The 26,871-nt window shown below is 50.2% G+C and overlaps 1 protein-coding gene across 18 annotated transcripts in view; it reads left to right on the forward strand.

Moving 5' to 3' along the window:
- The window catches only part of PMFBP1 (polyamine modulated factor 1 binding protein 1), a 360,702-nt gene that overhangs the window by 245,372 nt on the left and 88,459 nt on the right, over nucleotides 1-26,871 (forward strand). For 15 of the 18 annotated variants that reach the window (XR_012664618.1, XM_048816955.2, XM_075118503.1 and 12 more), the window contains 3 exons: nucleotides 231-314; nucleotides 3,613-3,816; nucleotides 23,933-24,016. Coding sequence is in view for 17 of the 18 variants with exons in the window: in XM_048816955.2 (XP_048672912.2) it covers nucleotides 231-314; nucleotides 3,613-3,816; nucleotides 23,933-24,016 (372 nt within the window). In the remaining variant the exon portion in view is untranslated. The remainder of the gene's footprint in view (nucleotides 1-230; nucleotides 315-3,612; nucleotides 3,817-23,932; nucleotides 24,017-26,871) is intronic. The other 3 variants (XM_075118505.1, XM_075118510.1, XM_075118511.1) reach the window with 3 other exon arrangements.

Raw genomic sequence — 26,871 nt, forward strand, 5'->3', positions numbered from 1 at the left:
TGCCAATGGTTTGCAGAGACATGCAGTTGATTTGTTGGTATGATGATGAGTGTTCACTTGATGGATCACCTGATGATTCCTTGTTCTGTTCACTCCCTCTGGGGCACCTAACATTGGCCACTGTCGGCAGGCAGGATACTGGGCTAGATGGAGCTTGGGTCTGACCCAGTACGGCCATTCTTATGTTCTAAGGTGGAGCTGAATGTCTAATATGTTTCCTTTCTCTTCAGCTTCGGGAGTGTAATGTGTGTCTGGCCCAGGTAGCAGGAGAGAATGAGGCTCTACAAGGCCATCGGCTTGAGCAGATGCTAGAGGTAAGACAGCCTGAGTGTATGGAAGACAAGCTTGTTAGAAATAGGACAGTTTAGTAGTAATGGAGATCATGTAAATAGACCTGTTATTAAAGAAGATAAGGACTAGTTGGGGGGAGGAGGAGGCAGATCGAGGGGGCATAGTGGGAGGTAGGGGGCAGGAGTCGGACTGAGGGAGTGTAGGGGAGGGTTGGGTGTAGGAGACGGCCTGAGTGGGAGCTGGGAAATGTTGGGGCAGAAGGTGGACCGGGGTGCAGGGGAAGGAAGGAAGGAAGGGGAGCAGGAGGGGTACACAGGTGCAGGGGAAGAAGCCGGATGAGGACTGTGGGATGGCAGGGGAAGGAAGGAAGGGGAGCAGGAAGGGGTAGGGGAGTGCAGCGGAAGGAGGGGGAATGGAAGGGATGGGCAGGACAGCAGGAAGGGGTATGAGGTGCAGGGGAAGAAGCAGGAGGAGGGCTGGGGGTGCAGGTGAAGGAAAGAAGGGCAGCAGATGGGGGTGTGTGGGTGCAGGGGAAGGACGGGAGGGGATGGCATGTAGGGGAAGGAGGGACAGCAGGAGGGGTACAAGGGTGTAGGGGAAGCTCCAGGGGTGCAAGGGAGTGAGGGGGAGCAGGAGAAAGATGTGGGTACAGGGGAGAGCAGAGGGTGGGGTCTGACTCCTGACTGGTGAAGGCTCGGGACTGCCCATTCAGGGCTATTTCAGCTGGGTGAGGTGCCGGAGCCAAGGCCTGGCATGTCAGATGTAATTGAGCACTAGGAGCATGAATTATGGGCCTGGCCTCGAGGCGAGCAGCTCAGCCCTGCCTGTCAGCTGGGTCCCCCTGCCTGACAGGGAGCTCGCCAGGTGCATGAATCAGGATTTGGCACATTATTGTTTAATACAGCCCCATGCTAATGTCTTTTTGAAATGAACCCAAGAAAGCTGTTAACCTCAGTTAGCCAGCTGTCCTCTCTGTGACCTGGATAAATCACCAGGCGGGGACTTCGAGGAACTCCATTCTCATTACTTGGGAAATGGACAGCTGTGCAGGCTAGGAGCGGCCAGGGGAAGGGCAGAGCTTCCAGTCTGGGCAGATGAAGCTTTTCAGCTCCCGGGAACGTGCAAGGAGTGCAGAGATTTAACCATCCTTCGTACCACGGGTGCCTCCAGTATTGTACAGCTGGGCGCTAAACTTAGCAGAGAGCCACTAGCCCCCTGGCGTACCTACCACACCATCGTTTCTGCCCTCCCTCCTCTGCCCCAGGGCCTCTCCCAGTGCGGCATGCCCACCTCTGTCTGGCAGCCCTACGGAGACTGTGCTGCTGCACTGAAAGAGAAACCGAACCAATTTGTTATATCAGTGGAGAGTTCATTCCCCTGCAGTGCAGCCCCCCCGCTTGTACCCACCCCGCAGTGCAGCCCCCCCGCTTGTACCCCCCCACACAATGTAGGAGCACAGGCAGGTCCCATCAACCAGCCCCTCTGCTTGTACCGACTTCCTCTCTGATGTAGGGGCACCAAGCTGGTCCCACCATACAGACCCCTGCCCCTTCTTGCCTTTTCTGCAATTCAGGGAGGGCCATCTCAGTCTCTCTTTGTCTGTGGGCACAGCTAGCTAGGCCTTTCCCTGTCCATGGCGTCTGGCCCCAGATTTTGCATTCCCTGTCTTCTGGTTTGGAGAGGCCAAGAGTGAGGGCTGAGTTTGGCCTCCATGAACTCTCCCAGTGACCTGTGAAGCAGGGAGAGGCAGAGCCAGATATCTTCCCAGTGTAACAAGGGTGTGGCAGATATTGCACCTGCTTGTGATGTCTTTGGGGACCATCTTGTAATAAGTTTTGTGTCAGTGTGGGCTAGGGATTGTATGCAGCTCCAAGGGGGAGGGTTCCCACTGCTCCTCCAGGAACCAAACACAGTCACCAGTGATTAAGGTGGATCACATAGTTGGCACACAGATGGGTGTTCCCCCTCCCCAGAGGCTTGCATGGACTGGTTCAAATTGGGTTTTCCAGAGACAACTAACAAAGAAAGGGACGTTGATATAAAAAGGCAACGTTTACATTGACTTAGGGCCTTCTTCCTAATCCAGCAACTGGACAGGACCTTTGGTCCAAGGGGGGCCCAACCTTCACGGAAGACTTTGACCTCTGGGTAGCTGTTAGCATGCATATAGGAATGTGTATTGTTTTTACAGGTTTTCCCTGTAATGCTTTAACGTTAAGGATCAAAGTGTGTGCTTAGGAAGAGCTGAGTGGTAACCGGTAATGGCCATCAAGCCCTGCTCAGAGCTCTGGGGGAGAAGCAATGCTCAGGCACTGTCTGTTACACAGAGCTGGCTTGCTAGGGATATCACAGTATAAGGCAGGGAGCTGGGCAGCTCGAGAACCCCCAGCCAGAAGGGACTGGGACAAGGGTCCCACCCACAGACAGGTGGCAGCTGGAGACCTGAGACCAGGCTGTGCACTCCTGGAGTGGACCACACAGGGCCTGTACAGATGCAGTTACCCTGAAAGTGTGGCAAGGTCACAAGTGCAGACAGGGAAGGGGCTGGACAGCTTGTCATTCTGTGAGATTAGGAGTGTTTAACAGAAATCTCCGAGGCTGCTGCTTGGAAGCACTTCCTCTGAGTGCTTCTGAGCTGGGAAGGTCTCTGTCTGTTTCAGTCACCCTGCAGCAGCCCTCTGGGGACTCCGTCACTCTGGCTGGGCCAGCAAGGAGAAGATAATTCCCATGATCTAAAATTGCTGGGGGTCTCCTGAAAGAGGGTGGGAGGAAGGGATCCTCTCTCTCTCTTCCCAGGCAGATGCTGTCATCCCTGGCTGGGACATTCCCTGAACCTTCGTCTTTTAAATACTTAAAAATTTTATTAAAGCTAATGTTAAAAAATTATATAGTACACAGGTTAAGAAAAGAGTGTCTGTACATCTGGGTATAGTGCTTAGATTATCTACAAATACAATTTGTTTTGAAAGTCATGAGATACATATAGTACATAATCAGCAATAACCCACATTTAGGTGAATAAATTTAAGAATACAGTTTAGATATTAGCATCCAAGTATTCGGGTACATCACTCATGAAAAGTTATACCGAGAGTTGTTTGTGGAAAGCAAATATAGCAATGAGTTTCCACTGGATTCTAAATCACACACGGACTTGGGAGCCAGACCATCAGAATGAGGTCACGCGTCTCTGGGAAAGCAGGGCTGCAGACTGCACCTGAGGGCAGCAGGATCTTCTGTGTGCACAGTGCTGGCCGCGGGGCTGCCAGGCGGGGCTAGCCCCAGGCTTCCTTTGGTGAGGTGTGTGCGTCTCCCCGCCAGATTGAGAAACTGCCGTCCAGCCTGAGGACCTGGGGACAAGCCAGCGGGAGTCTTTCCTGTGATATGCCAGCACGCCAGTGGGAGGAGCAGGCAGCCGAGCAGGCAGAGCTGCAGCAGAGACTTGCTGATGTTCAGGATGAGCTGCAGAAGGAAGAGACAGCAGCGCACAGTCTCCAGGCCGAGGTGCGGGCCGCTAGCCGGCTGGTAAGACACTCACTGAAGCACCCAGCTGGAGAATATCGGCTACATAAGGGTTTGCCCCTTTCTCGGCTGTGTGCACAGTACCTACAGCTGGGCCAGAAAGCTGTGCTCTGTTGTGGTGACTCGAGATTGCCACCACGTATGCTAGAGAGATGATACTGCCATTTCTTATTGTTGCCCCTTTTCGACCTGAGTGGCTAGCGGCAGTTTGAGGTGCTGTAGGTGTTCCAGCAGGGAGCAGAAATTGGTGAGAGTCAGGTATTTCTTTGATGCTGTTTATAAAGAATGCACAAAGTCCTGTGTCTCTGAACACAGAAAGAATCAAATAGCAGGAAACAGCTTCTTTAGATAAAAGAAAAGGAGGACTTGTGGCACCTTAGAGACTAACCAATTTATTTGAGCATGAGCTTTCGTGAGCTACAGCTCACTTCATCGGATGCATCCGATGAAGTGAGCTGTAGCTCACGAAAGCTCATGCTCAAATAAATTGGTTAGTCTCTAAGGTGCCACAAGTCCTCCTTTTCTTTTTGCGAATACAGACTAACACGGCTGTTACTCTGAAACCTTCTTTAGATAACAATCCAAAAGTTCTCTTGTACCCCAACACAAAAACATCTCTCCAGGTCAGATACTGTGCTTTCAGCTGCTTCTGTTAAGAGGGAAGGTCCCCTTATGGAGTAGTAACTGGTTAAAAGATAGGAAACAAAGGGTGGGAATAAGTGGTGAATTTTCACAATGGAAAGTGGTAAATAGCCAGGTCCCACAAGATTCCATGATGGGATCTGTGCTAGTCTGCATATTCATAAATGATGTTGGGGTTAACAGCATGGTGGTTAAGTTTGCAGACGATACTAAATTACTTGCGATACTTAAATCCAAAGCTGACTGCGAAGAGTTACAAAACTGGATGACTGGCAACAAAATGGCAGATGAAATTCAGTGTCGATAAATGCAAAGTAATGCCCATTGGAAAACATAATCCCAACTATGCATACAAAATGATGGGGTCTAAATTAGCTGTTAACCACTCAAGACAGAGATCTTGGAGTCCTTGTGGAGAGTTCTCTGAGAACATCCACTCAATGTGCAGTGGCAGTCAAAAAAGCGAACAAAATGTTTGGAATCATTAAGAAAGGGATAGATAATAAGACAGAAAATGTAATATTGCCTCTATATAATATAAATCCATGATACGTCCACACCTTGAATACTGCGTGCAGATCTGGACATCCCATCTCAAAAAAGATATATTAGAATTGGAAAAAGTACAGAGAAGAGGAACAAAAATTATTAGGGGTATGGAACAGCTTCTATGTGAGGAAAGAGTAAAATATAGGGACTCTTCATCTTAGAAAAGAGACAATGAAGGGGGGGATACGATAGAGGTCTGTAATGACTGGTGTGGAGAAAGGGAATAGGGCAATTTATTTACACTTTCACACAATACAAAATCTAGGGGTCACCCAATGAAATTAATAGTTAGCAGGTTTAAAACAAATATAAGGAATTATTGCTTCATGCAACACACAGTCCATATGTGGAACTCATTGCCAGGGGATGTTGTGAAGGCCAAAAAATAAATGGGTTCAAAAAAAGAACTAGATAAGTTCATGGAGGATTGGCCCATCCGTGGCTATTAGCCAAGATGGTCAGGGGTGCAACCCTATGCTCTGGTGTCCCTGAACCTCTGACTGCCAGCAGCTGGGGTGGACAACAGGAGATGGATCACTCAATAATTGCCCTGTTCTGTTCTCTCACTCTGAAATACCCAGCACCGGCCACTGTCGGAAGACATGCTCCTGAGCTAGATGGATTGGTCTGACTCAGTATGGCCATTCTTATGTTCCTTCCGGCTGTCTCTGCACGTGTCTACACTGCACCACAGTACGGACTACAGGGGTGTGAACTGCAGAGCACACCAAAATGTTGGGCTGTAATTGTCCCATGTGAAGACTTCCGGCACAAACTAAAAGATACGCAGCTCTCATTAACGTAGTCCTCTTACAAACTGTGAGAACCTGTTACCAACCAGAGACTCTCTCACTGGATTAGGAGTTGTGCAGAATGTTGTTACATCTTAGCTCACAAGCCAGTAACTCCTGGTAGGAAGACCCACTCCACAAGAGGCACTGCAGCACCAGTAGCCTTCTTCAGACAGATTCCCCTGGTGGTGGAGGTTTGCACAGCAGCAACTTGGAGTTCAGAGCACACTTTCACCAGACTGCTCCTTGGGCTTAGATTACACTCCAGTGCTTGGTGCTACTGTCCATATTTAGCTAAGAACTCCTTGCCCATCATCCACCTGGTGGAGCTCTGCTTGCTAATCTCCCACAGAGGCCTTCAAAGAAGAAAGCAAAGTTACTTCCCAAGAGTTACCTCTGTGCATTCAAATTACCCGCCCGCTTTCCCTCTACCTCAGAGTTCTGTTCAGTGTCAGGGCTCTGGAGTCTACGGAGAAGGAACTAAGGCTGTTGAGGGGGGTGCACTCCCTCACTGAGTCGCATGATGATATCATCCTCATGTCAGTGGGCATGGCTTTTCAAGGTAATTCCACAGCTTGCTGCCGGGGCGCCATAGCCTACAAGTAGGAATGCTCAGGGGAAATTTGCAGAGAACAGTTACTAGTGAGTAATATCCCCTTCTGCAAAGGTGGGCACCCTGAGCAGAGCCCTCCACCCCAGGGCATACCTCTCTCTAAAGCCCCTCCTGCAGCTCAGTTCCTTCTTTATAAAGTACTAGTGCTACTTACTGCTCCTTGCTCATCACCTTCTAGGAGTTGATTCCCATTGACACAGAGACAGCTGGTCAAGCCCTAGATGCTGAGTGAATTTTTTTTCTTAATATTGAGGCTAGCCTTAGACTCACCCAATTGTAACTGCAGGCATGATTGTTCCTGATTTGGTTCATTCATGGGCCCATTTCTGTAATACCTTTGGATTCATGTCACTTGGCTCTGCTGAACTGAATATGTTCAGCTTTCCCAAAGATTCCTTTCTCTGATGTTTAGCAATAGAATCATAGAAGTGTAGGACTGGAAGGGACCTCGAGAGGTCATCTGGTCCAGTCCCCTGCATTCACGGCAGTACTAAGTATTATCTAGACCAGGGGTTCCCAAACTTGGTTCACAGCTTGTTCAGGGTAAGCCCCTGATGGACCGCAAGACGCTTTGTTTACCTGAGCTCCCGCAGGTACGGCCTCTTGCAACTCCCAGTGGCTGTGGTTCACTGTTCCCGGCCAATGGGAGCTGCAGGAAGTGGCGCAGGCCGGGCCACCACTTCTTGTCCTATCCTCAGAGGTTAAGGAGAACAATTTTTCTCCCTCCTCCCTGTAACAACCTTTATATACTTGAATAGCTCTTTTAATAAGATATTCTTGATTTCCTAGTTGTACAGTCTTTTTTCCCCTTTATTTCTGCTAGAGAGATCTAGAGTCCAGTTTCAGCCATTTTAGATGCATTCTTGGTTTGTCCCCCTTCTTAGCTTTTAGTTGGGGCGCGTCTTCTCTGGATAGCTTTGTAAAAGTGCTTTTTAGTTCTCTTAATGCTTTTGGCAACATTAACTCATTCTGCTTTCTAGCAACTTTCCCTTTCCTCCTTAACTGACTCTGTGTATCTGTGTGGTTCCCTCCCCGGCTATCCACACCCCAACAGAAATCTTAACAGTAAATCTTGGGGCATTCATATGCTCTGATGATTGCAGTACAGAACCCAACACAGAGTCAGCCCTTAGCCATGTTCCTGTCCTTTTCCTTTTCTGAAGAATTGTAATCTACTATGCCCTAATTATGGTGACAAGTAAGATCCCCCACGCTTATGGATTTGAATTATTCCTCCAATTACATCTTTCTCACTACATTTCTTAATTGTACATCGTTTGTTTTCCCAAAATGTAATGCCTGCGTAGTGCTGGATTTGGTGAGCTCCCCATTCCTCACTGTGCTCAGCTGTCACTGATTTCACCGTCTCTATTATTTGCAGTCAGTCTGATCAGTAAGAAGTAGATGCAGGATGGTTCTCTTCTGGCTAATTCCCGCCCCCTTCTGCCCCCCCAAGAAAATCATACAATTGTTCTGTACATGATCTGGGAACTCTGGGATTAGCTCTAGGCACCCAGGCCCTTATTTAGGCATCTTGACTCCAGTGAGCGCTGCTGGCTACTCAGCATTTTGAAAATCAGGCCACTTATTTAGAAACCTAAATATGGGTTTAGGGGCCTAACTTTAGGGTCCTACATTTAAAATGTGCTACTTGTTGAGGAGAGGTTTGTAATAGTTACACATTGATTTCACGTCTGGACAGTGCTCTAGGTTCTCTGACACATGGCACAACAACAGAATCCCAGCAGCATTATAATAATTATTCAGAATTGAACTCTGTCTGCCAGCCAACACTTACAAACAAAGCTCCTTTCTGTCCGGGGAAGCAGACCCACACCATTCTCTTGTGGTAGGCCATGAATTTGGGCTATTTCAGACCAGTTGAGAAGAGCAAACTCCTGAGTCCTGCTGGTTTCCCTGTCTCTTTGATAACAAGGGCCTCCAGCTCAAGCTACTCTGTGGCAGTATGACATGGGGAGGGGGACCCTCATGCAGGCCAATCCAGGGCATTTCTAGTCTCAGTGGAAATTAGGCTTTTCTGCTTTCCCAGTTTTCACCAATGTCAATAAGGTTCTGACTAGAGTGGGAGGAGGGGACGCTCAGCCAATGTGAGCAATGAATTGCGCAGTCTTCTGGTGGGTTGTACCCAATACCCTAAACTCCACCTGGAGTCCATTGGGCTGCCAGTGCAGATCCTGGCGCCCTGGGGCACAGGCTCCCAGCAAGAGGCCCTGCTCAGTAAGCCAGGCTGCGGTTCCTGCACCAGTGCCAGTCCTCCGGTGGCTTTAAGGGATGGCCCCACGTAGAGCACTAGTGACCCCATCAACATTGGAAAGAAAAGAACTCAGCCTCCTCACCAGATGACTGGGCCACTGCTGTAATGTGATCGTCAGACAGCAGCTGGTGGCTAAAATCAACCCTTAGCTGGCGATTCTAATAACTAGCGGCCGACATACTCCCTCCGTCACAGGGATAGATATCATCTCCACCATCTCCTCCGGCTCCTTCCCCCAACCCACAGCATCACCTCAGTCCTGTGTGTGCTGAGCCGTGACCAGCTTGCTCTCATCTGTGACCTGATCTCCACCAGGAAGTGGCTGAGTCCCTGAGCTGCATCGTTCAGGTCACATGATATGGAGACATACAGCTTCAGCATACGGAAAACACCAGACCTCAGGCCTCCTCGTTAATCTTGCTGCTGGCCCCAGGTACACCTAGAAGAGGAGGGAGAATGTCACACTCCGCCACCCTTCGTCTGAGAGCTCTTCAGGCAGAGGAACCATTGTGCCTGACTACCTGCTCAGACCTCTGAGAGAAAATGGAATTGTGGGTCCCCAGGTGAGTCAGCAACATGACATGATCGGTGGTAACGAAGGTCGCCGACAGATCTGATAGCCGCACGGACACAGATCTTTGTCCACAGCTAGGAGGAGATTATTAACCACCATGACTAGTGCAGTCCGCATGCCCTACCCAGGTCTCTACCTAGATTGGTAAGGGGCAAGGTGATCAAGGACATCTAGATACTGAGACAGGTGTCTCGCCACAAGCGTCCTCAAGCAGGGGATGTGTGCTATAGGTTGATAATTAGCTAGATTGTCTGAATCGAGTGTTGACTTCTTGAGCAAAGGCCACAAAGTTGCATCCTTCAAAGCAATAGGCAGCCAGCCCTCTTGGAGAGGCATTTTGACAATCACCACAAGCTAGAGGCTTAGTACTTCTCCAGTGGCCTTCACCAGCCAGGAATATGTGGCTCCAAAGCACATGTTATGGGACAAAGTTCTCCCAACACCTCCAATGCTTTAGCGAGCATCACCATCTGGGACTTTTGCAGAGAGGACAGGGTCTTGCTTCCCCTCCAAGGAAGCAGATAACTCATCCCTAATCTGATCAGTCCTGTCTCATAGACATTAAGGTCAGATGAGACCATTATGATCATCTAGTCTGACCACCTGCACAATGCAGTCCACAGAATCTCACCCACCCACTCCTGCAATAAACCTCTCACCTATGTCTGAGCTATTGAAGTCCTCAAATCATGGTTTAAAGACTTAAAGGTGCAGAGAATCCTCCAGCAAGTGACCCGTGCCCCATGCTACAGAGGAAGGCGAAAAACCCCCAGGGCCTCTTCCAATCTGCCCTGGAGGAAAATTCCTTCCCGACCCCAAATATGGCGATCAGCTGAACCCTGAGCATGTGGGCAACAAGCAATTTCCTCACATTAGGAGGCACTCAGACCAGCTACCAAGCTGAGGCAGGACTGATTTACCAGACTTTCTGACTACCACTCAAAACAAACCTGCTATCCAAGGTTTTTCTGGATGCAACAGTGGAGGAAAAGAATTAGTTCTTTTCCCCCTGTGCAACTGATCAGCCTCGGCACAGGACTTCCACCACCAGCACGCCAGCTATCTCCCCTCTCGCTTCATTTATTGCAGATCATCTGTGAGCCTGGGTGACCTTCTGAGAGCAAAGCCAGTGAAGAAGGTGCCATGGGACCACCGCATCAGTGGTGGAGAACACAAGAGTGTTATAGTGTCCTACCAAACCTTCATGGGATTAGTCAGTGGAACAAGACTCTCCCTCTGAGCTCTCTGTAGCCCTTCTGGCTCAATTAATCCCTGACGACAGACCATTGAAACAACAGGCGAGATGAGCCCCAGCCTCAAATGCAGGGGGGGTAATGGCCAGCCAGGGGAGGAGGGTGGGCTTCGGAGCCCAAGTTCCAACCTGAGCCCAAACATCTCCACAGCTGTCTTTAGTGCCACAGTGCGAGCCCCAGTCTGTTGACCTGAGTTCTGAGACACACTGCTGCGGGTTTCTCCTTGCCGTGTAGGCATACCAGGAAATCCTAAGCCAGCGCAGAAGATTCCTCCTCTGCATGCAGACTGAAATCTCCAAGAACTATCAGTCAATGCCTTTCCAATGCCATGATGGTGAGGAGCTCATTCAGCTCACTGAGCAATTTGGCAGTGCATCAGGGCAAGCAGTACACCGAAACCAGTCCCATCGTCGTCCTCATCTTAAACCTGTTCTGTCTGATCCAGTTTTGGAAAGAGAGAGCTGTTACACTTTTCACAGATTCCAAGGCCAGAAGGGACCATTGTGATCATCTGTCCGACCTCCTGTATCACACAGGCCAGAGAACTGCCCCACAATAATTCCAAGGGCAGATTTCTGAGAAAAACATCCAATCTTGATTTAAAAATGGTCAGTGATGGAGAATCCACCACAACCCTTGGTAAATTGGTCCACTGGATAATTACTGGTTTCAGAGTAGCAGCCGTGTTAGTCTGTATCCGCAAAAAGAAAAGACGGACTTGTGGCACCTTAGAGACTAACAAATTTATTTGCACATAAGCTTTTGTGAGCTACAGCTCACTTCATCGGATGTATTCAGTCCAAAAGGTTTTTTCCCCCCAGCTCTCCTGCTGGTAATAGCTCACCTTACCTGATCACTCTTGTTACAGTGTGTATGGTAACATGCATTGTTTCATGTTCTCTGTGTATATAAATCTCCCCTCTGTATTTTCCACTGAATGCATCCGATGAAGTGAGCTGTAGCTCACGAAAACTTATGCTCAAATAAATTGGATAATTACTCTAACCATTACAGATTTATGCCTTATTTCCAGTCTGAGTTTGTCTAGCTTCAACTTCTAGCCATTGGATCGTGGTATACATTGCTCTACTAGACTGAAGAGCCCATTATTAAATTTGTAGATACTTACTGACTGTGATCAAGTCACCCCTTAGCCTTCTCTTTGTTAAACTGAATAGAGTGAGCTCCCTGAGCCTATCACTATAAGGCAGGTATCATTCCTTTGGCTCTTCTCCGAACCCTCTCCAACTGATCAACCTTCTTCCTGAATTGCGGGCACCAGAACTGAACACAGCATTCCAGCAGCATCACACCAGTGCCAAATATATATGTAAAATAAGCTGTCTGCTCCCACTCAAGATTCCTCTCTTTATGCATCCCAGGATCACATTAGCCCTTCTGACCACAGCGTTAACATGGGGAGCTCCTGTTCAGCTGATTCTCCACCCGGACTCTCAAATGTCTTTCACGGTCCTGGCTTCCCAGGATAGAGTCCCCCAGCCTGTAAGCATGGCCTGCGTTCTTTGTTCCTAGATGTATACATTTACATTTAGCTGTATTAAAATACATAGTGTTTGCTTGTGCCCAGTTTACCAAGCAATCCAGATCACCCTGAATCAGTGACCTGTCCTCTTCATTATTTGTCACTGCCCCAATTTTTATGTCCTCAGCAAACTTTAAGCTGGATGTGGTCAGCACACTCCCCACTGACCCCCCACTTGGGTCCTGACGCGTGGAATACTAGTGACAACTGTGCCAAGACTGGACCTGCAGCAGCATCCAAACAGTCTGTAATACACTCAAAGTCTTGTATTAAACCGTAGGTGGTTGATATTTCATTTCCCACCAACTGAGCACGAATCATTGTGAGAGTAATACTCCCCTTCTCCAGCACGTTCCATCTGTCAACAAATATTAGTGAATTAAAATGAGGTAGGCAAGTATTGTACAGAAAGGGGAGGTGCAGCACAGGGGCTAGCTGACTTTCCCAAGCAGTATACTGAGTCACCGGCAGAACCAGCAATTGGGTTCAGGGCTCCTGACTGTGAGGCCTCCTTGTCACCACAAGGTCCGCTTTGTTCTCTATTGTTTTTGCTTTGTTCTCTGTAGAAAGAATCCCTGCAAGTTGCGGGCTATTTATTTTGGACTTTTATGAAGGACTTTTTTTTTTCACTCCTCTGCCTCTCCTTTCCTTTATATATTTGTGTCTCTGAATTGGATGTTCTCCTAATGATCTATGTCTTGGAGGGTGCTAGTTGCACAGTGGGGGCTGAGTTCTGGTCTTAGGAAGAAATCATTGCTGACTATCTGTTGGCAGGTTGACTGTCCCATTCATAGTACTTTGTAGCCCAGTGAATTTGAGCAGCTGTGACAGGAGGTTGTAAAGAAAAGATGAGCCTTGGTCACATGGCAGGTTCTCAGGTGTTCTTTGTTGGTAGAATTACTCTTTCATTCATCCTGGTGACTCGATATCTCACAGTGGTGTAGGTATGACAGAGAGACTCCCCAACAAGTATTGTTGAGTCTTGAGCTATTTCACTGTAGATTGCAGGCTGAAGGGCTGACTGTCCGTGCAGAAGGGCTCTGTCCTCGGTGAGGAGTAGACCAAAAGGGTCAGCTCTGAAAGAGGCTAAAGGGAAAGTACACGCTGCTCCAAGCCTCGCCAGATCACTTTTCATAATACCAGTACAGAAGCAGAATTATATTTCCAGTAACAATTCTGACTTGACTGATATCAGTTTCCTGACTTCTCATAGTCTGTCCCTGGGTTTTCTATACACCCCTCCAACTATACCATAGTGTCAGGCAAATTAGTCCTTATTTGTTTTCACAGAGTCTTCTCCCTTCCCTGGCTATGGGAATCCATGCTGGGGGGGGCGGTATATGTGTTGGGGGACCCAGGTGTGTACACAAATGCACACATCGTAATAATCATTCTGGTTACATGGAAAAGCTTTCTCAGAGATGCAGGCCTTGCTGGCCATCCTGCTCTGAACTGGTCTAATCCCCTCTGAAAGTCCACAACACAGCCACAGCCTCTCCCCTGAGAGTGCTTTATTGCTGACGATAGTGCTCCTCTGCTGAGTGCCCCAAAGGAGCTAGCTGTCTTGGTAGGTCCTGCATGGAGGCATCCTTGATGGTGTAGCTGGGCCCTAACATGTCAGTGGTTTGACATAGGTATCAAGGTCTTGAACAGGCAATAGGCCAAGGTCACTGGAGGGATCTGATCACAGGGTGTTGTGCTCACAGTGGCTCATGCAATCGAGGAGGTGGGGTACCACATTCTGCATCGTCTGCAGCCTCTGTTTCTGCGGTCACTCCCAGGTACAGCAAGCTGGGGTAATGCAGCCAGGTAACAAGTGTGTGGGTCACGGTGGCCAAATCTTCATCCAGGAAGAAGAGGTGACCTTTCCTTGGAAGCTGGAGGTGCCTCTGATCTGCCTGGTCACCTGGTAACAAGTTACCCCAGAGGGAGGCTGAGCACGTACTGGAGTGTGTGCAGAAGACAACGGGTGGGGGGTGGCGTAACCACGCGGATGATCTCAGTGGGCTGGCGCAGACTCACACACAGCTGTTTCACCGGCAGGCCACGGCTTCACTAGCACCAGCTGTTTCTGGGTGCAAATGTGATTCCTTTAGTGTCTCTGCAGACTGAGTGGCCTGGACGTTAATAAGTTTCCTGTTTCCTTTCTGGCAGCCCTGGTGAGGGGCAAGCCTGTGTCCACTGTGTCCTGTCAACCTAGAGTGACTCATGCCCTTTATTGCTAACGACTGCACCTTTGCTGTGTGTCCCCATGTGCACTCCAGGAACGGGGCCGGGAGGAGCAGGGGGAGAATATGTGAGTGTGCCCGTGGGCACTCAGCCAGGTGGGGGGTGTCGTGTCTGCGAGTGTGTCCATGTGCACACACCCAGGTGTGTGTGGGGGTGTATGTAAGTGTGTCTGTGTGCACTCCAGGAATGGGGCCGGTGGGGGAGCAAGGGGAGAATATGCGAGTGTGTCCGTGGGCACTCAGCCAGGTGGGGGGTGTTGTGTCTGCGAGTGTGTCCGTGGGCACGCACCCAGGTGTGTGTGGGGGTGTATGTAAGTGTGTCTGTGTGCACTCCAGGAACGGGGCCGGCGGGGGAGCAAGGGGATAATATGCGAGTGTGCCCATGTGCACGCACCCAGGTGTGTGGGGGGGTGTATGTAAGTGTGTCTGTGTGCACTCCAGGAACGGGGCCGGCGGGGGAGCAAGGGGAAAATATGTGAGTGTGTCCGTGGGCACTCAGCCAGGTGTGGGGGGGTGTATGTGAGTGTGTCTGTGTGCACTCTAGGGACGGGGTGGTCAGGGACACATGCAAGTGTGCCCATGTGCACTTCGGGGTTCAGGAGCATATGCAAGTATGTCCATTTGTCTTCCTAGGGCACAGGGTGTGGGGAGCATACATGTGCCCAAGAGTGCCCCTCGGGTGTGCGGCATATGTGAGTTTACCTAGGCCTGTACAAGGGTGGGGTGCAGTGAATGCAAGTGTGTCCGGGGTTTGTACCTCAAGGGTGGGGGCTCCATGAGTGTGCAAAGCATGCTGGGTGCCCATACTAAGCTGGGAGTGTGTTTGCACACCTTTGCTGGTGCCAGCTGTCAGCAACTGATCAATTTCATAGCATAGATCAGGTCTGCGTCCATGGTAGGTATGATGTGGTGAGAGGGACCAATAGCCAGCCCTGTCAAATGTGGAGAGAATAAAGAAAACAAGGGAGCTGTTGGCTGAAACAGTCCTTAAGACTGGCTTCACTCCATGCAGTCTCTGTAAAGAAGTAGTCCTGGGAGTTGTGGAGAAACAGACAGCCTCCAGGCCAGGAGGCTAATGCCCAGCCGCTGCTGTTTGCATAGCCGCAGTGCCCTTAGGAGAGACTTGGGAAAACTAGCTTGGACTCGAATGAATATTTACAATTCTACTGCTCCAAAGTTGAACGCAATCACAGCCCTGTGATGTGCAGGCTTTGTGTATCAAAGGAAAAGGAGAGAGAGCAGTAAAGATGGAGTTGCCTTTGGAGAGACTTAGAAACACAGATCTCCCTGCTTGTAGCAGAATGAAAATGCTTTATTTCTGATAGGAGCAATTTATTCTTCAGGCACTTTCCTTGATATCAGAAGGCGCCTGGCTGGATTCTGAAGTGGATGGTCTTTAATTCAGAATGAAAGAAAGGAATGGAAAGAATTACAGTTATAGAATTGTGATTGTTCTAATAAACTTCAGGAAGAGGGGAGCACTTCCAGAGTGTCAAATCTCCTTTTTCTTGTTGTTACAGCACAGAATAGTCCTCAGAATAGCTACCCCAGTTTTGTGCTTCTGGTCTGAGAAAGTGAGCTGTTTGATGGACCACAGTGTTCCATGCAACTTCTGGTGTCCCACAGAGTGGGGCAGGCTAGAGGATGGGTGAGGCTCCTTATGGCCCAGAGCTGACCCTGTGTTCTGCTGAGGTGCTAGGCTGCATGCAGTTGGATATATATAGCAGTGACAGCTCACAAAAGCTTATGCTCAAATAAATTTGTTAGTCTCTAAGGTGCCACAAGTCCTCCTTTTCTTTCTGCTCAGACCTCAGTGATTCAGGAGCCAAATTAGCAATCAGCATCACCCAAAAGAGCCACAGTCATGTGAAATCATTGTGTCATTTACTATAGGACTACAGCTTCCTATTCAAACAGTAGGACAGGGGAAATATTGAGTTTTTATATATATGTGATTCTCACAGCAAAATGACTGACAAAATAATAATACTTGATCAACTGCAATAGGATAATAGTAAAAGCATCCATCCTGTTTGGCTAATAACTTAAACTGCTTAATAAGTAAATGACTGCGTTTTAGTATCCTGTGCTGTGAAGAGCCCCTGGCAGCTCGCGAGCCTGGGTTGGAGTATCACTGATGTACAGGGAAGGTATGTTTGAACCATGACATGGATCAGAAGATGGGAGGATTTACGTCAGAACATTGCAGAGAGCTGTGCGTAACAGACTGCAAAGGACACTGCGTAGGTCACTTCAGTGAGGACACAGTGACTGGTATTGTAAAATACACCCAGTACCATTGGCATGCTGCCAAGGAAGAGCTAATCTTAAGGAGCTGCTATCCTGGTTGTATATCTATTACTGAACAGTTGCATACAGTGCCATAGAAAATCAGTTCAGAGGACCATCCCTGTGCTGCCCACTGTAGGCGACAGGCACCCTGGCATAAGCAGGAGGGAAAACACTGGCTCAGGAGAAAGGAGGCCAGTCCAAAGCGGTTGTGGAGTGTACTTAGAAAAGTGCACATCATGCTGGGAATGTCGGGCGTTGGCGAGGGATTTGGTGTCCCTGATGGAGACACAGAAGGTGGTTTCTCAGGAAGGCTTGGAGAGGAATGGTGCAGGTATAAAGGGGGGGAAGAGTAGTCCAGGTTTGGGGGGGCAGGGTAGTTCTTCATAATAATCAGCGTCTGCTACTGATTGGGTCCATCTTCTGTTAAGCGCTGTAAACACATAATGACTTTGTGCAGAAGTTTTACCAAACCAAGGCCCCCAACCTGACCTACTGTGAGTTTGTTGTGAACCCATAGATTACAGGTTCATAATAACATGGAAGGACAGGGTCTTCTTTTGTTATTATAGACCCCGAACTGTGCTCTGCTCCCCTCTGCATGGTCCCTGCGCATCTCAAGTCAAACGTGAGCTAGAAGGCTTGGAGGATTGCAGTGAACACCATGAGTGAGGGAGGAGATGGGAAATATGTGATTACTTTGATGGACTATGTGTGCACTTACAGGAAGTCACGACACCAGGCAAGGGACATCTGAAGAGCTGACCTGTTAGGGTGCATCTACACAACAGTTAAACACTCGGACAGGCCCTGGCCAGAAACTGAGGCTCACAGGGCTTGGGCTGCAGGGCTGTAAAATTGAGGCGTAGACATTCAGGCTTAGGCGGGACCCCAGGAGGAGGGATGGTCCCAGGGCCCAGGCTCCAGCCCACGCCCATATGTCTACACCGCAGTTTTGAGCCCCACAGCCCGTTAGCTGACCTGGGCCAGGTGCGGCCATGCTGTGGGTCTTTTATTCCAGTGTAGACACACACTTAAGCTCCACGGGCATTGGGGGATGCGCCTTAACCCCTGCCCTGGGGAAGAGGGGGCACTTTCAGACTGTAATGTGTTTCGATGTGAAGCTGATTCCTGGAGCATTTCACCTTGTGGCTGCATACATCCCTTACGGGGCACTTGTGGGAGCTGCCAGGAAGGCAGTCACTGGGATCTGAGTGACCATGCTGGTGCAGGGAGGTGCTCCCCGCACGTGCAGGTGTGGCCCAGTATGCTGCCTGCAGCGGGGCACACACGAGAGTCAGTAGCCCTTGGCAGGAACCTGCATTCAGTGTGAGAGGCTTAAAATAGATGGTGACACTTGGGTCCATCTTCTAAAATCCTCTTTGGTTTCTTTGCTGGCAGCTAATTCTAGATACAACAGTGCATCGTGGTATTTGATTCTTGGAATTTTGCTAGTACGTCCAAACTAGGACCTTCCAGATCACATGGTATAGCATCAAAAACACTCATTCTTTTCATTCATGTAAATTTGCCTTGTGGGAATGGCAGCTGCTCAGATAAAGTCCAAGGGAAGATGAGAAATATGTGACAGAAATCAGAGGTTGCCCGATTTGGTGTGCTGCAGAAATAGCTGTACATCCTTGCCCTGAACATGAATCAACTGTGCACTGCATAGCCTTCCCTCTCCCCCGCAGCTGCGGGGGCTCTGACCCCAGCTCTTGAACAGGCTGGTTGTTTGTCAGGGCAGACGGACATCATTTTAGTGAATGACAAACAGGGAACATTCTGGCACACCCGGGGCGTTGTGGGCATGTTGACTTTCCATTGGAAAACGATTAAATAGTCATTGTCAGTGTTTCACAAGTACATAATGATCACCAAGCCCCAACGACTCCCACAGCAGGACACAGTCTGAGATGTAACAATTCCCAGAGGTGATTTGCTCAGTATCAGGTAGACCAGGTTGAAGCAACCATGAGAGTGTCTTTTGTTTGATTATGTAACTCTTCTTTGTTGTATTTTTCAGGGTATGTCAGGGCATTCTGAGCTCTGGAGGGACACACTTTGTGGAAGAAATAACAGTAAAGATCAGGGAAGTCATGGCCATGACAAACACATTCTTACTTATGACTTACAAAGCTTTGCAAAATGATTGTAGGACTGTTAATGGAACCATTGAGATGTGTGCATGCATCAGTTGGGTAGTCTCTGCAAGACTATGGCTGTAGCCATTCTGCTTCCTTCTCGCTGCGGTTTCTTCCTTTCCCGATTTGGTCACCTCTGAATGTGGATAGGTCGTTTTTCAGGGCAGGGTCCATTTCTTTCCTTCAACCTGTAAGGCGCCTACACAGCAGCTCTCATCTATTTTATAGTGAGAAGTACATAGCGAGATTCTCCTGCATAATTGTGCTGGCACAAACCATCTCCCTCCTCCCACTCATGAGTGCACATGCCTGTGGCAGCAACAGCAGCAGTTGCTTACTTGGAAAAGTAATATTAGGAAAGTGTATGATCTGTTCTAGCTGTCTTAATTAAATTTAGCAGCCGAAAGCCAGGCAAGCCAGCACCATGTGACTAGCCAGCTGTCTGCAGGATGGCAGTAAGGGCAGTTCTTGACACCAAAGATCCATGCACAGTGGTTTGAGAACCACTGACCTAGCATGCTTGGGGCTCCAGGCATCAGACTTGTGTTGACTCCCCGGAGTGCTGCTAAGGAGCAGTTTGATCCTGTGGACATCCCTTTTCTAGTGTTTTGTCCGGTTAATTCATGGTCAGTAAATATGGTTTTTAAACTGCTGATGTGCTGTGTGCAAAGCGCTCCATTGAATATCAGTGGGAAAGCCTTCGCTTTAAGACAAAAGGCCTGATATTAGTGATGGTGTCATTGTGACTCTGTGCAAACGGCGTTATTACAGCTGCCAGCTCCCTGAGCTGGAACACCGCAGATTCCCGTGGGTGTTTCTTTACATTACATCCCTTTTCCTGTTCCTTAGGCTTTTTGCCTTGTGCTCTGCCCTTCTCTAGAGGATGGAATTAAACAATGTGTTTGCTGAGGTTCCACAGGCATCAGGCACTTTAGCTGGAACACCTTGCAACCATCCTGCTGGTGCTGCCAGCAGGAGTTCCTGCCCCTTCCACATATGACAATGCCGTGGGCTCCAGTTACTATGGGGCTGTCATCCCCCTGGGATCCGTGGCTGCAGTATTTCCTCTGTTTCCCTGTCTTGTCTTTTATGTATGTGTTGACTCGCAACAAGATTTTAAGAGAAATTATTAAAATACAGTAGGATGCACATTATCTAACCTGCTTGGCCAGCGCCCTGCTGCCAGGCTGTTCAGGAGCACACAGACTCAGGAAGGCATGACTGGCTATAGCGCTCAGCATTAGGTCAGGATTTCGTGTTCTGTTGGCTTCCTTTTGGGTATGTCTTCAATGCAGAGCTAACCTAGGTGATTGGTTCCTAGGTCTGAGCCCCTGGGTTAGCCTAGTCCAGGTGTGAGCAGCCACATTGCAAACCCTATCCCACTTCCTGTGTCCTCACCGGGGCTGCGCTCCTCAGTGTGTATCACTCGGACTTCTGAGGGCACATCCCATGGCTCTTTGTGCTGCAGGGAGCTGAGAAGCTCTATGATTCTTTCCCAGTGAATTGTGGGAGAACTTGTCTGCCCTTCTGGACACACGAGGGGAATTTTGGGTGGATTGGAGGATTATCAGCTCTTGAGTTATTTAGCCAGCCTCCTCACTTCAAAGTGGGCAGGTTACCAGACCAAGTGAAAGCCTCACTCAGCCTTTAGTCAAGCCAGCTAGCCTAGGTTGAAACTTAAAAGCACTGACCTGGGATGAGTGGGTTTTGTGTGTGGACTAGAGGGGTTTAGGGACCACATCCGGGTAAAAGCAGTGAAGACTCACTTGCGCATATGAATCCCGTTGACTTCAATGAGACCACTCCCCAGAAGTAAGAGGAGCCGGATTAGCTCTAAAGTTGGCCAATTGACAAAGCAGCAAATTGCTTACTGGACAGGAAGGCAGGTTGGCAGCTCATTGGAGAGAAGGAACGGGATTGTCAGGCTCCTCCTGGCGCTGTTGCAGAGCGCCAGCTCTCCACTGTAGTTACGTTTGAGCGTCACTTTCTGTTTCCCACATAGACTGTTCTAAGTGTTCTCAAATCTACGTGGTGTTCTCAGATCTACGTGGTGTTCTCAGATCTACGTGGTGTTCTCAGATCTACCTGGTGTTCTCAAATCGTACTGACTCAGAGTGTTGCTGTGCCTCATGGAGTTGTGGGTGGTTCTAGTGCTCCACGTTTGGGATCATATGAGCAAAGGGAGCCCAAGTGTGCGTCCAGTTTTGGGCCCCGCACGACAAGAAGGACGTGGAAAAATGGGAGAGAGTCCAGCGAAGGGCAACAAGAATGATGAGGGGACTGGGGCACGTGACTTATGAGGAGAGGCTGAGGGAGCTGGGGATGTTTAGTCTGCAGAAGAGAAGAATGAGGGGGGATTTGATAGCTGCTTTCAACTACCTGAAAGGGGGTTCCAAAGAGGATGGCTCTAGACTGTTCTCAATGGTAGCAGATGACAGAACGAGGAGTAATGGTCTCAAGTTGCAGTGGGGGAGGTTTAGGTTGGATATTAGGAAAAACGTTTTCACTAGGAGGGTGGTGAAACACTGGAATGCGTTACCTAGGGTGGTGGTGGAATCTCCTTCCTTAGAGGTTTTTAAGGTCAGGCTTGACAGAGCCCTGGATGGGATGTTTTAGTTGGGGATTGGTCCTGCTTTGAGCAGGGGGTTGGACTAGATGACCTCCTGAGGTCCCTTCCAACCCTGATAGTCTATGATTCTAAGAGAGAGGATTCCCCTCTAAAAAAAGCTACAAAATCATCTTGTTCTTCTAACATTATTTTTGCAAACTATGTTGCTCAAACTGGGTGATCAAACTGATCCCTTCAAACTGATCACTCAAGATTTATCTCAGCTAGTGCACGGCACCCACAGATCTTTTGGGGGTTGTATTGCAGAAGTTATTATGGGTTAAGTTAGGAACTCCAGGTTCACGCATCCCAGCTGACACACCTACAAGAATGAAATGGGAATGTACAGCAAGACTAGGGCTCTGTTGGAACCCGAGAGTTTGCAGGCTGTCTGCTGTCCCAGCAGCTGGGTGGCTGTGGCATGCTGTGGTTGCCTAGCCTTGGGAGCTTTCAGAGACTGCATGTATCCTAGAACCAGAAAGTTAGAAGGGATCACAAGTGTCATCTAGTCTAACCGCCATGTTAGACTCTCTGCCTGCATTCTGCAGGACTCCTTCGGGAAGTTCTTCCATGAGACCAACATTTCTGGTTCCAGAGCAATATTTTAAAGAGCTCCCATGGCGATGCTGTGGCAAGAAGGGCTAGCTTGATCCTGGGATGCATAAACAGGGAGATCTTGAGTAGAAGTGCAGAATTTATTTTACCTCTGCATTTGGCACTGGTGCGACACTGCTGGAATGCTGTGTCCAGCTCCGGTGCCCACAACTCAGGAAAGATGTTGATCAGTTGGAGAGGGTTCAGAGAAGAGTCATGAGAATGATTATAGACTTAGGATACCTGCCTTATAGTGATGGACTCAAGGAGCTCATTCTATTTAGCTTAACACAGAGACGGTTAAGGGGAGACGTGATCACAGTCTGTAAGTACCTACGTGGGGAACAAATATTTAATAATGGGCTCTTTGATCTAGCAAAGAAAAGTCAAACACGATCCAATGGCTGGAAGTTGAAGTTAGACAGATTCAGACTGGAGATTAGGAATAAATTTGTAATGGTGCGAGTGATTAACCCAGTGGAACAATTTACCGAAGGTTGTGATGGATTCTCCATCACTGGCAATTTTTAAATCAAGATTGGATGTTTTTCTCAGAAATCTGCCCTAGGGATTATTGTGGGGCAGTTCTCTGGCCTGTGCTGTGCAGGAGGTCAGATTGGATGATCACAACGGTCCCTTCTGGCCTTCGAATCTATGAAGAAAATCCAAATGCAGACTCCAATCTTACTTTAGAAATACTGTCAAAGAAATTAGTGGGAAGAAGGATTCTAGTGAGCAGTTAGGATAATATAACGTAACAGGGCCTGAGTGCGATCAAAGGAAAGCAAGTCACTGCATCATTTGGTCTTGGGGTTCCTGACGTGAAACCACCCTAACATCAGCTGTTTATGTCATTTTCAAATTCTTGTAACTTTTTGGGTGCAGAGTGAGGGACTATGGGGTGTCGGAGTAGTGAAGGGGGATATGGAAGGGCCTTGGAGTAGTGCAGGGAGGAGGGTGGGAGCTGGGGAACAGAGAATAAATGAGGATGGGTGGTAAAGGAAGGGGTTGAGGGGACGGAGGAGGATTAGAGGGAGTGGTAGGGGAGGGCTGGCAGTCTGGAGGGGGAAATGGGAGTGTATGGTGGGGGGCATGGATTAGGGGCAGGGGTGCCTGTCAGCCACATATTCTCCCTTTCCATTAAAGATGCACTGAAGGGGGCTATGAGGTGGAATGGAGGGGTCAGAGTTGTGCCATGGAGAGTATGGGGGCTTAATCTCTGTGCCCCCAAACCTCCCACATCTATTATCCCCCCATTTCCCCTATGTCTGTCCCCCTGATCAAAAAATGGCCCCACTGGCTACGTACTAGTCCCCACACTGTTCCTGCCTCCTCTCCCCAGCTCCTCCTGCAGGTCCCGAGCCGAAGCCGGCCTCTCCATGGGGAGTAGAGGTGGACCCAGGCTGTGCTGGACCGGCTTAGGAAAGATGAGAAGACAATGCAGTGGCAGTGAAAGGACTAACATGCAAGCAGAACTATCTGTGGCAGGCAGCCATTACCAATAGCCATTCGTGGACCTGTGCTTCAGGAACTTGTCTCATTATTTTTTGAACCTCGTTATATTTTTGGCCTTCACAACATCCCCAGCAACAAGTTCCACCAGTTGACGGATTGTTGAGTGAAGAAATACTTCCTTTTGTTTGTTTTCAACTTTCTGCTTGTTAATTTCATTGGGTGATCCCTGGTTTTTGTGTTATGGGAAGGGGTCAATAACACGCCCCTAGTCACTTTCTCACACCGGTCGTGGTTTTACAGACCTCTGTCGTCTCTTTTCTAAGCTGAACAGTCCCAGCTTTTGAATCTCTCCTCACGTGGAAGCCGTTCTACCCCCTCAGCATTTTGTTGCTCTTCTCTGCACCTTTTCCAGATCTAATAGATCTTTTTTATAGATGGGGTGACCAGAACAGCACGCAGTATTTAAGATGGGGCATCCCATGGATTTATATAGTGGCATTATGAGATATTTCTGTCTGGTTATCCATTTCCTAATGGTTCCTAATGTTTTTTGACCTACAGGCACAAGAAACAAAGAATCAGCTTGCTGAAGCAGAGGTGGAGGTGGTCACCATGAGGAACAAATATAGCATGGCACAAAAAGAGGTACTGTCAATAGAGAAGGCAACCTTATGGGACGACCCCTCCCCCCCCCCAGAAGGGACAGCCCTCTGCTGCCTATGAGCCCTCTTCCGGGTCCTTCAGGGCTGGTGCTAACGTGGGAGCATTGACTCTTCTTTTCTGAACCAGCTGTGCTCCTTATGGCCTTGGCTAAGAAACAGGAGATGCTGCCAACCTTAGAGAGCTGGAGAAGTGGGGGTGAGGCAGGGCGAGCATCTCAGTTCTCAGGGACGCCCACCTGAGCTCTTCCCAGACGTGGAATCCCATCCTTTGTGTTGCAGTTGAGTTCCGATACCGGACGTTCAGGCAGTTAAAACGTTCCCATTTCTCCAGCACCAAGGAATCACTAAAGTGTGACTGAGCCATGGGTGGCTCCAAACCTGCTCGTCACAGAGAGCTTTGTTCCCATGGAGAGATTTATGGGAAATGAGGAGCAGGCAGCGCACCCCGGCGCCCCTGTGTCTCGGGGGTGTCAGGTGTGGGATGGGAAAGGGGGGCAGGCAGTGTGCCGTGGGGGTGTCGGGGCCTGTGATGGGAGAGGGGGGGCAGGCAGAATGTCACCTGTGTCTTGGGGGTGTGAGGGCCTGTGATGGGAGCGGGGGGCAGGCAGTGTGTCCCCTGTGTCATGGGGGTGTGAGGGCAGGGGGAAGGACAGGGGAGCAGGCAGCATGTCTCCTGTGTCCCCTAGCATGTCAGGGCCTGTGATGGGAGCGGGGGGCAGGCAGCACGCCCCAGCGCCCCTGTGTCCGGGGGGGTGTCGGGGCCTGTGATGGGAGTGGGGGGCAGGCAGCACGCTCCAGTGCCCCTGTGAATGGGGGGGTGTCGGGGCCTGTGAGGGGAGCGGGGGACAGACAGCACATCCCAGCGCCCCTGTGTCTGGGGGGGTGTCGGGGCCTGTGAAGGGAGCGGGGGGCAGACAGCGTGTCCTAGCGCCCCTGTGTCCGGGGGGGTGTCAGGGCCTGTGATGGGAGAGGGGGGCAGACAGCACGTCCCAGCGCCCCTGTGTCTGGGGGGGTGTCGGGGCCTGTGATGGGAGTGGGGGGCAGACAGCACGTCCCAGCGCCCCTGTGTCTGGGGGGGTGTCGGGGCCTGTGAAGGGAGCGGGGGGCAGACAGCGTGTCCTAGCGCCCCTGTGTCCGGGGGGGTGTCGGGGCCTGTGATGGGAGAGGGGGGCAGACAGCACGTCCCAGCGCCCCTGTGTCTGGGGGGGTGTCGGGGCCTGTGATGGGAGTGGGGGGCAGACAGCGCGCCCCTGTGTCCGGGGGGGTGTCAGGGCCTGTGATGGGAGAGGGGGGCAGGCAGCACGCCCCAGCGCCCCTGTGTCCGGGGGGGTGTCGGGGCCTGTGATGGGAGCGGGGGGCAGGCAGCACGCCCCAGCGCCCCTGTGTCCGGGGGGGTGTCAGGGCCTGTGATGGGAGAGGGGGGCAGGCAGCACGCCCCAGTGCCCCTGTGAATGGGGGGGTGTCGGGGCCTGTGAGGGGAGCGGGGGGCAGACAGCACGTCCCAGCGCCCCTGTGTCTGGGGGGGTGTCGGGGCCTGTGAAGGGAGCGGGGGGCAGGCAGCACGCCCCAGCGCCCCTGTGTCCGGGGGGGTATCGGGGCCTGTGAGGGGAGTGGGGGGCAGGCAGCACGCCCCAGCACCCCTGTGTCGGGGGGGGTGTCGGGGCCTGTGAGGGGAGCGGGGGACAGACAGCACGTCCCAGCGCCCCTGTGTCTGGGGGGGTGTCGGGGCCTGTGATGGGAGAGGGGGGCAGGCAGCACGCCCCTGTGTCCGGGGGGGGTGTCGGGGCCTGTGATGGGAGAGGGGAGCAGGCAGCGCGCCCCAGCGCCCCTGTGTCCGGGAGGGTGTCGGGACCTGTGATAGGAGAGGGGGGCAGGCAGCACGCCCCAGCGCCCCTGTGTCTGGGGGGTTGGCTTGGCTCACATGTGAGGAGTTGGAAATGCAGTCACATGAACAGGAAGGCAGGTTCCTGGTTGTTGATGCCATTCTGAGCGTTTTCTCTTTCTTTTATTTTTCCACATTCATTTTTCTTTCCTCATTATCTTGGAGGGACCCTCTCCCAAGAGCTGCAGGGCCTTCAAGTGACCTGCTGAGTCCCTGGCAGGGGTAGTGAGATCATTTTCATTTGCCGAGTGCAAACCATACAAGACTTTCCTGTGTATTGTTTCTCCCCTGTAGAATCGGAGCATGTTGCTGATCATTTGTTTGTTGATATTCTGTAGCAGCCCGACATGGTGTGTGCTCTAGACAGTATCCAAATGTGATTAGAGCTAAAGGACCAGTTCCCTATGAACACAGAGAGCTGGAAATTATCATTAGAACTGCAGAGAAATAACCTTTAGGGCTCATTAAAATTCTATAAACGGAAACTCTCTTCCTGTTTTCCCTTTCATGAATCTAGCCCAGTGTTGCAGATGCTCAGTGTGGGGGTGGGTTGGGACTCTCCTCTCCTTTGCTCTGCTCATCAGGTTCAGGAAGAGATTCTGCATACAACATTTTTGCATTTTCCTGCCCCTTGGGATGTGCGCTGTAGATCTGAGAAGGCAATGTCACTATGGAGTTCCGGTCACTCACAGTCTTGTCCCTGCTTCTGGCTGTCTGGAGGAGAAGTGAAATTGCTGCTCTCTGGTGCAGTTCAGGGAACAAAAGATAAGAGTGTGGGGGGCCTTGTTTACTGCATGGTCTTGGCCTCTGGTTAACAGTGGGAGTCAGTAGAGAAAATGGAAGCTTTGCAGGATGCTCCAGACAGCTCTCTTCCCCCATGTGATGTGTTGGGTTGTATTGTTTGTATTTGCTAATAACAGCAGCCCCTCCCCCATTTCATTGTGTCTGCAGCAGTT

Source organism: Caretta caretta, chromosome 12 (genome assembly GCF_965140235.1).
Source record: "Caretta caretta isolate rCarCar2 chromosome 12, rCarCar1.hap1, whole genome shotgun sequence".
NCBI lineage: Eukaryota > Metazoa > Chordata > Testudines > Cheloniidae > Caretta > Caretta caretta.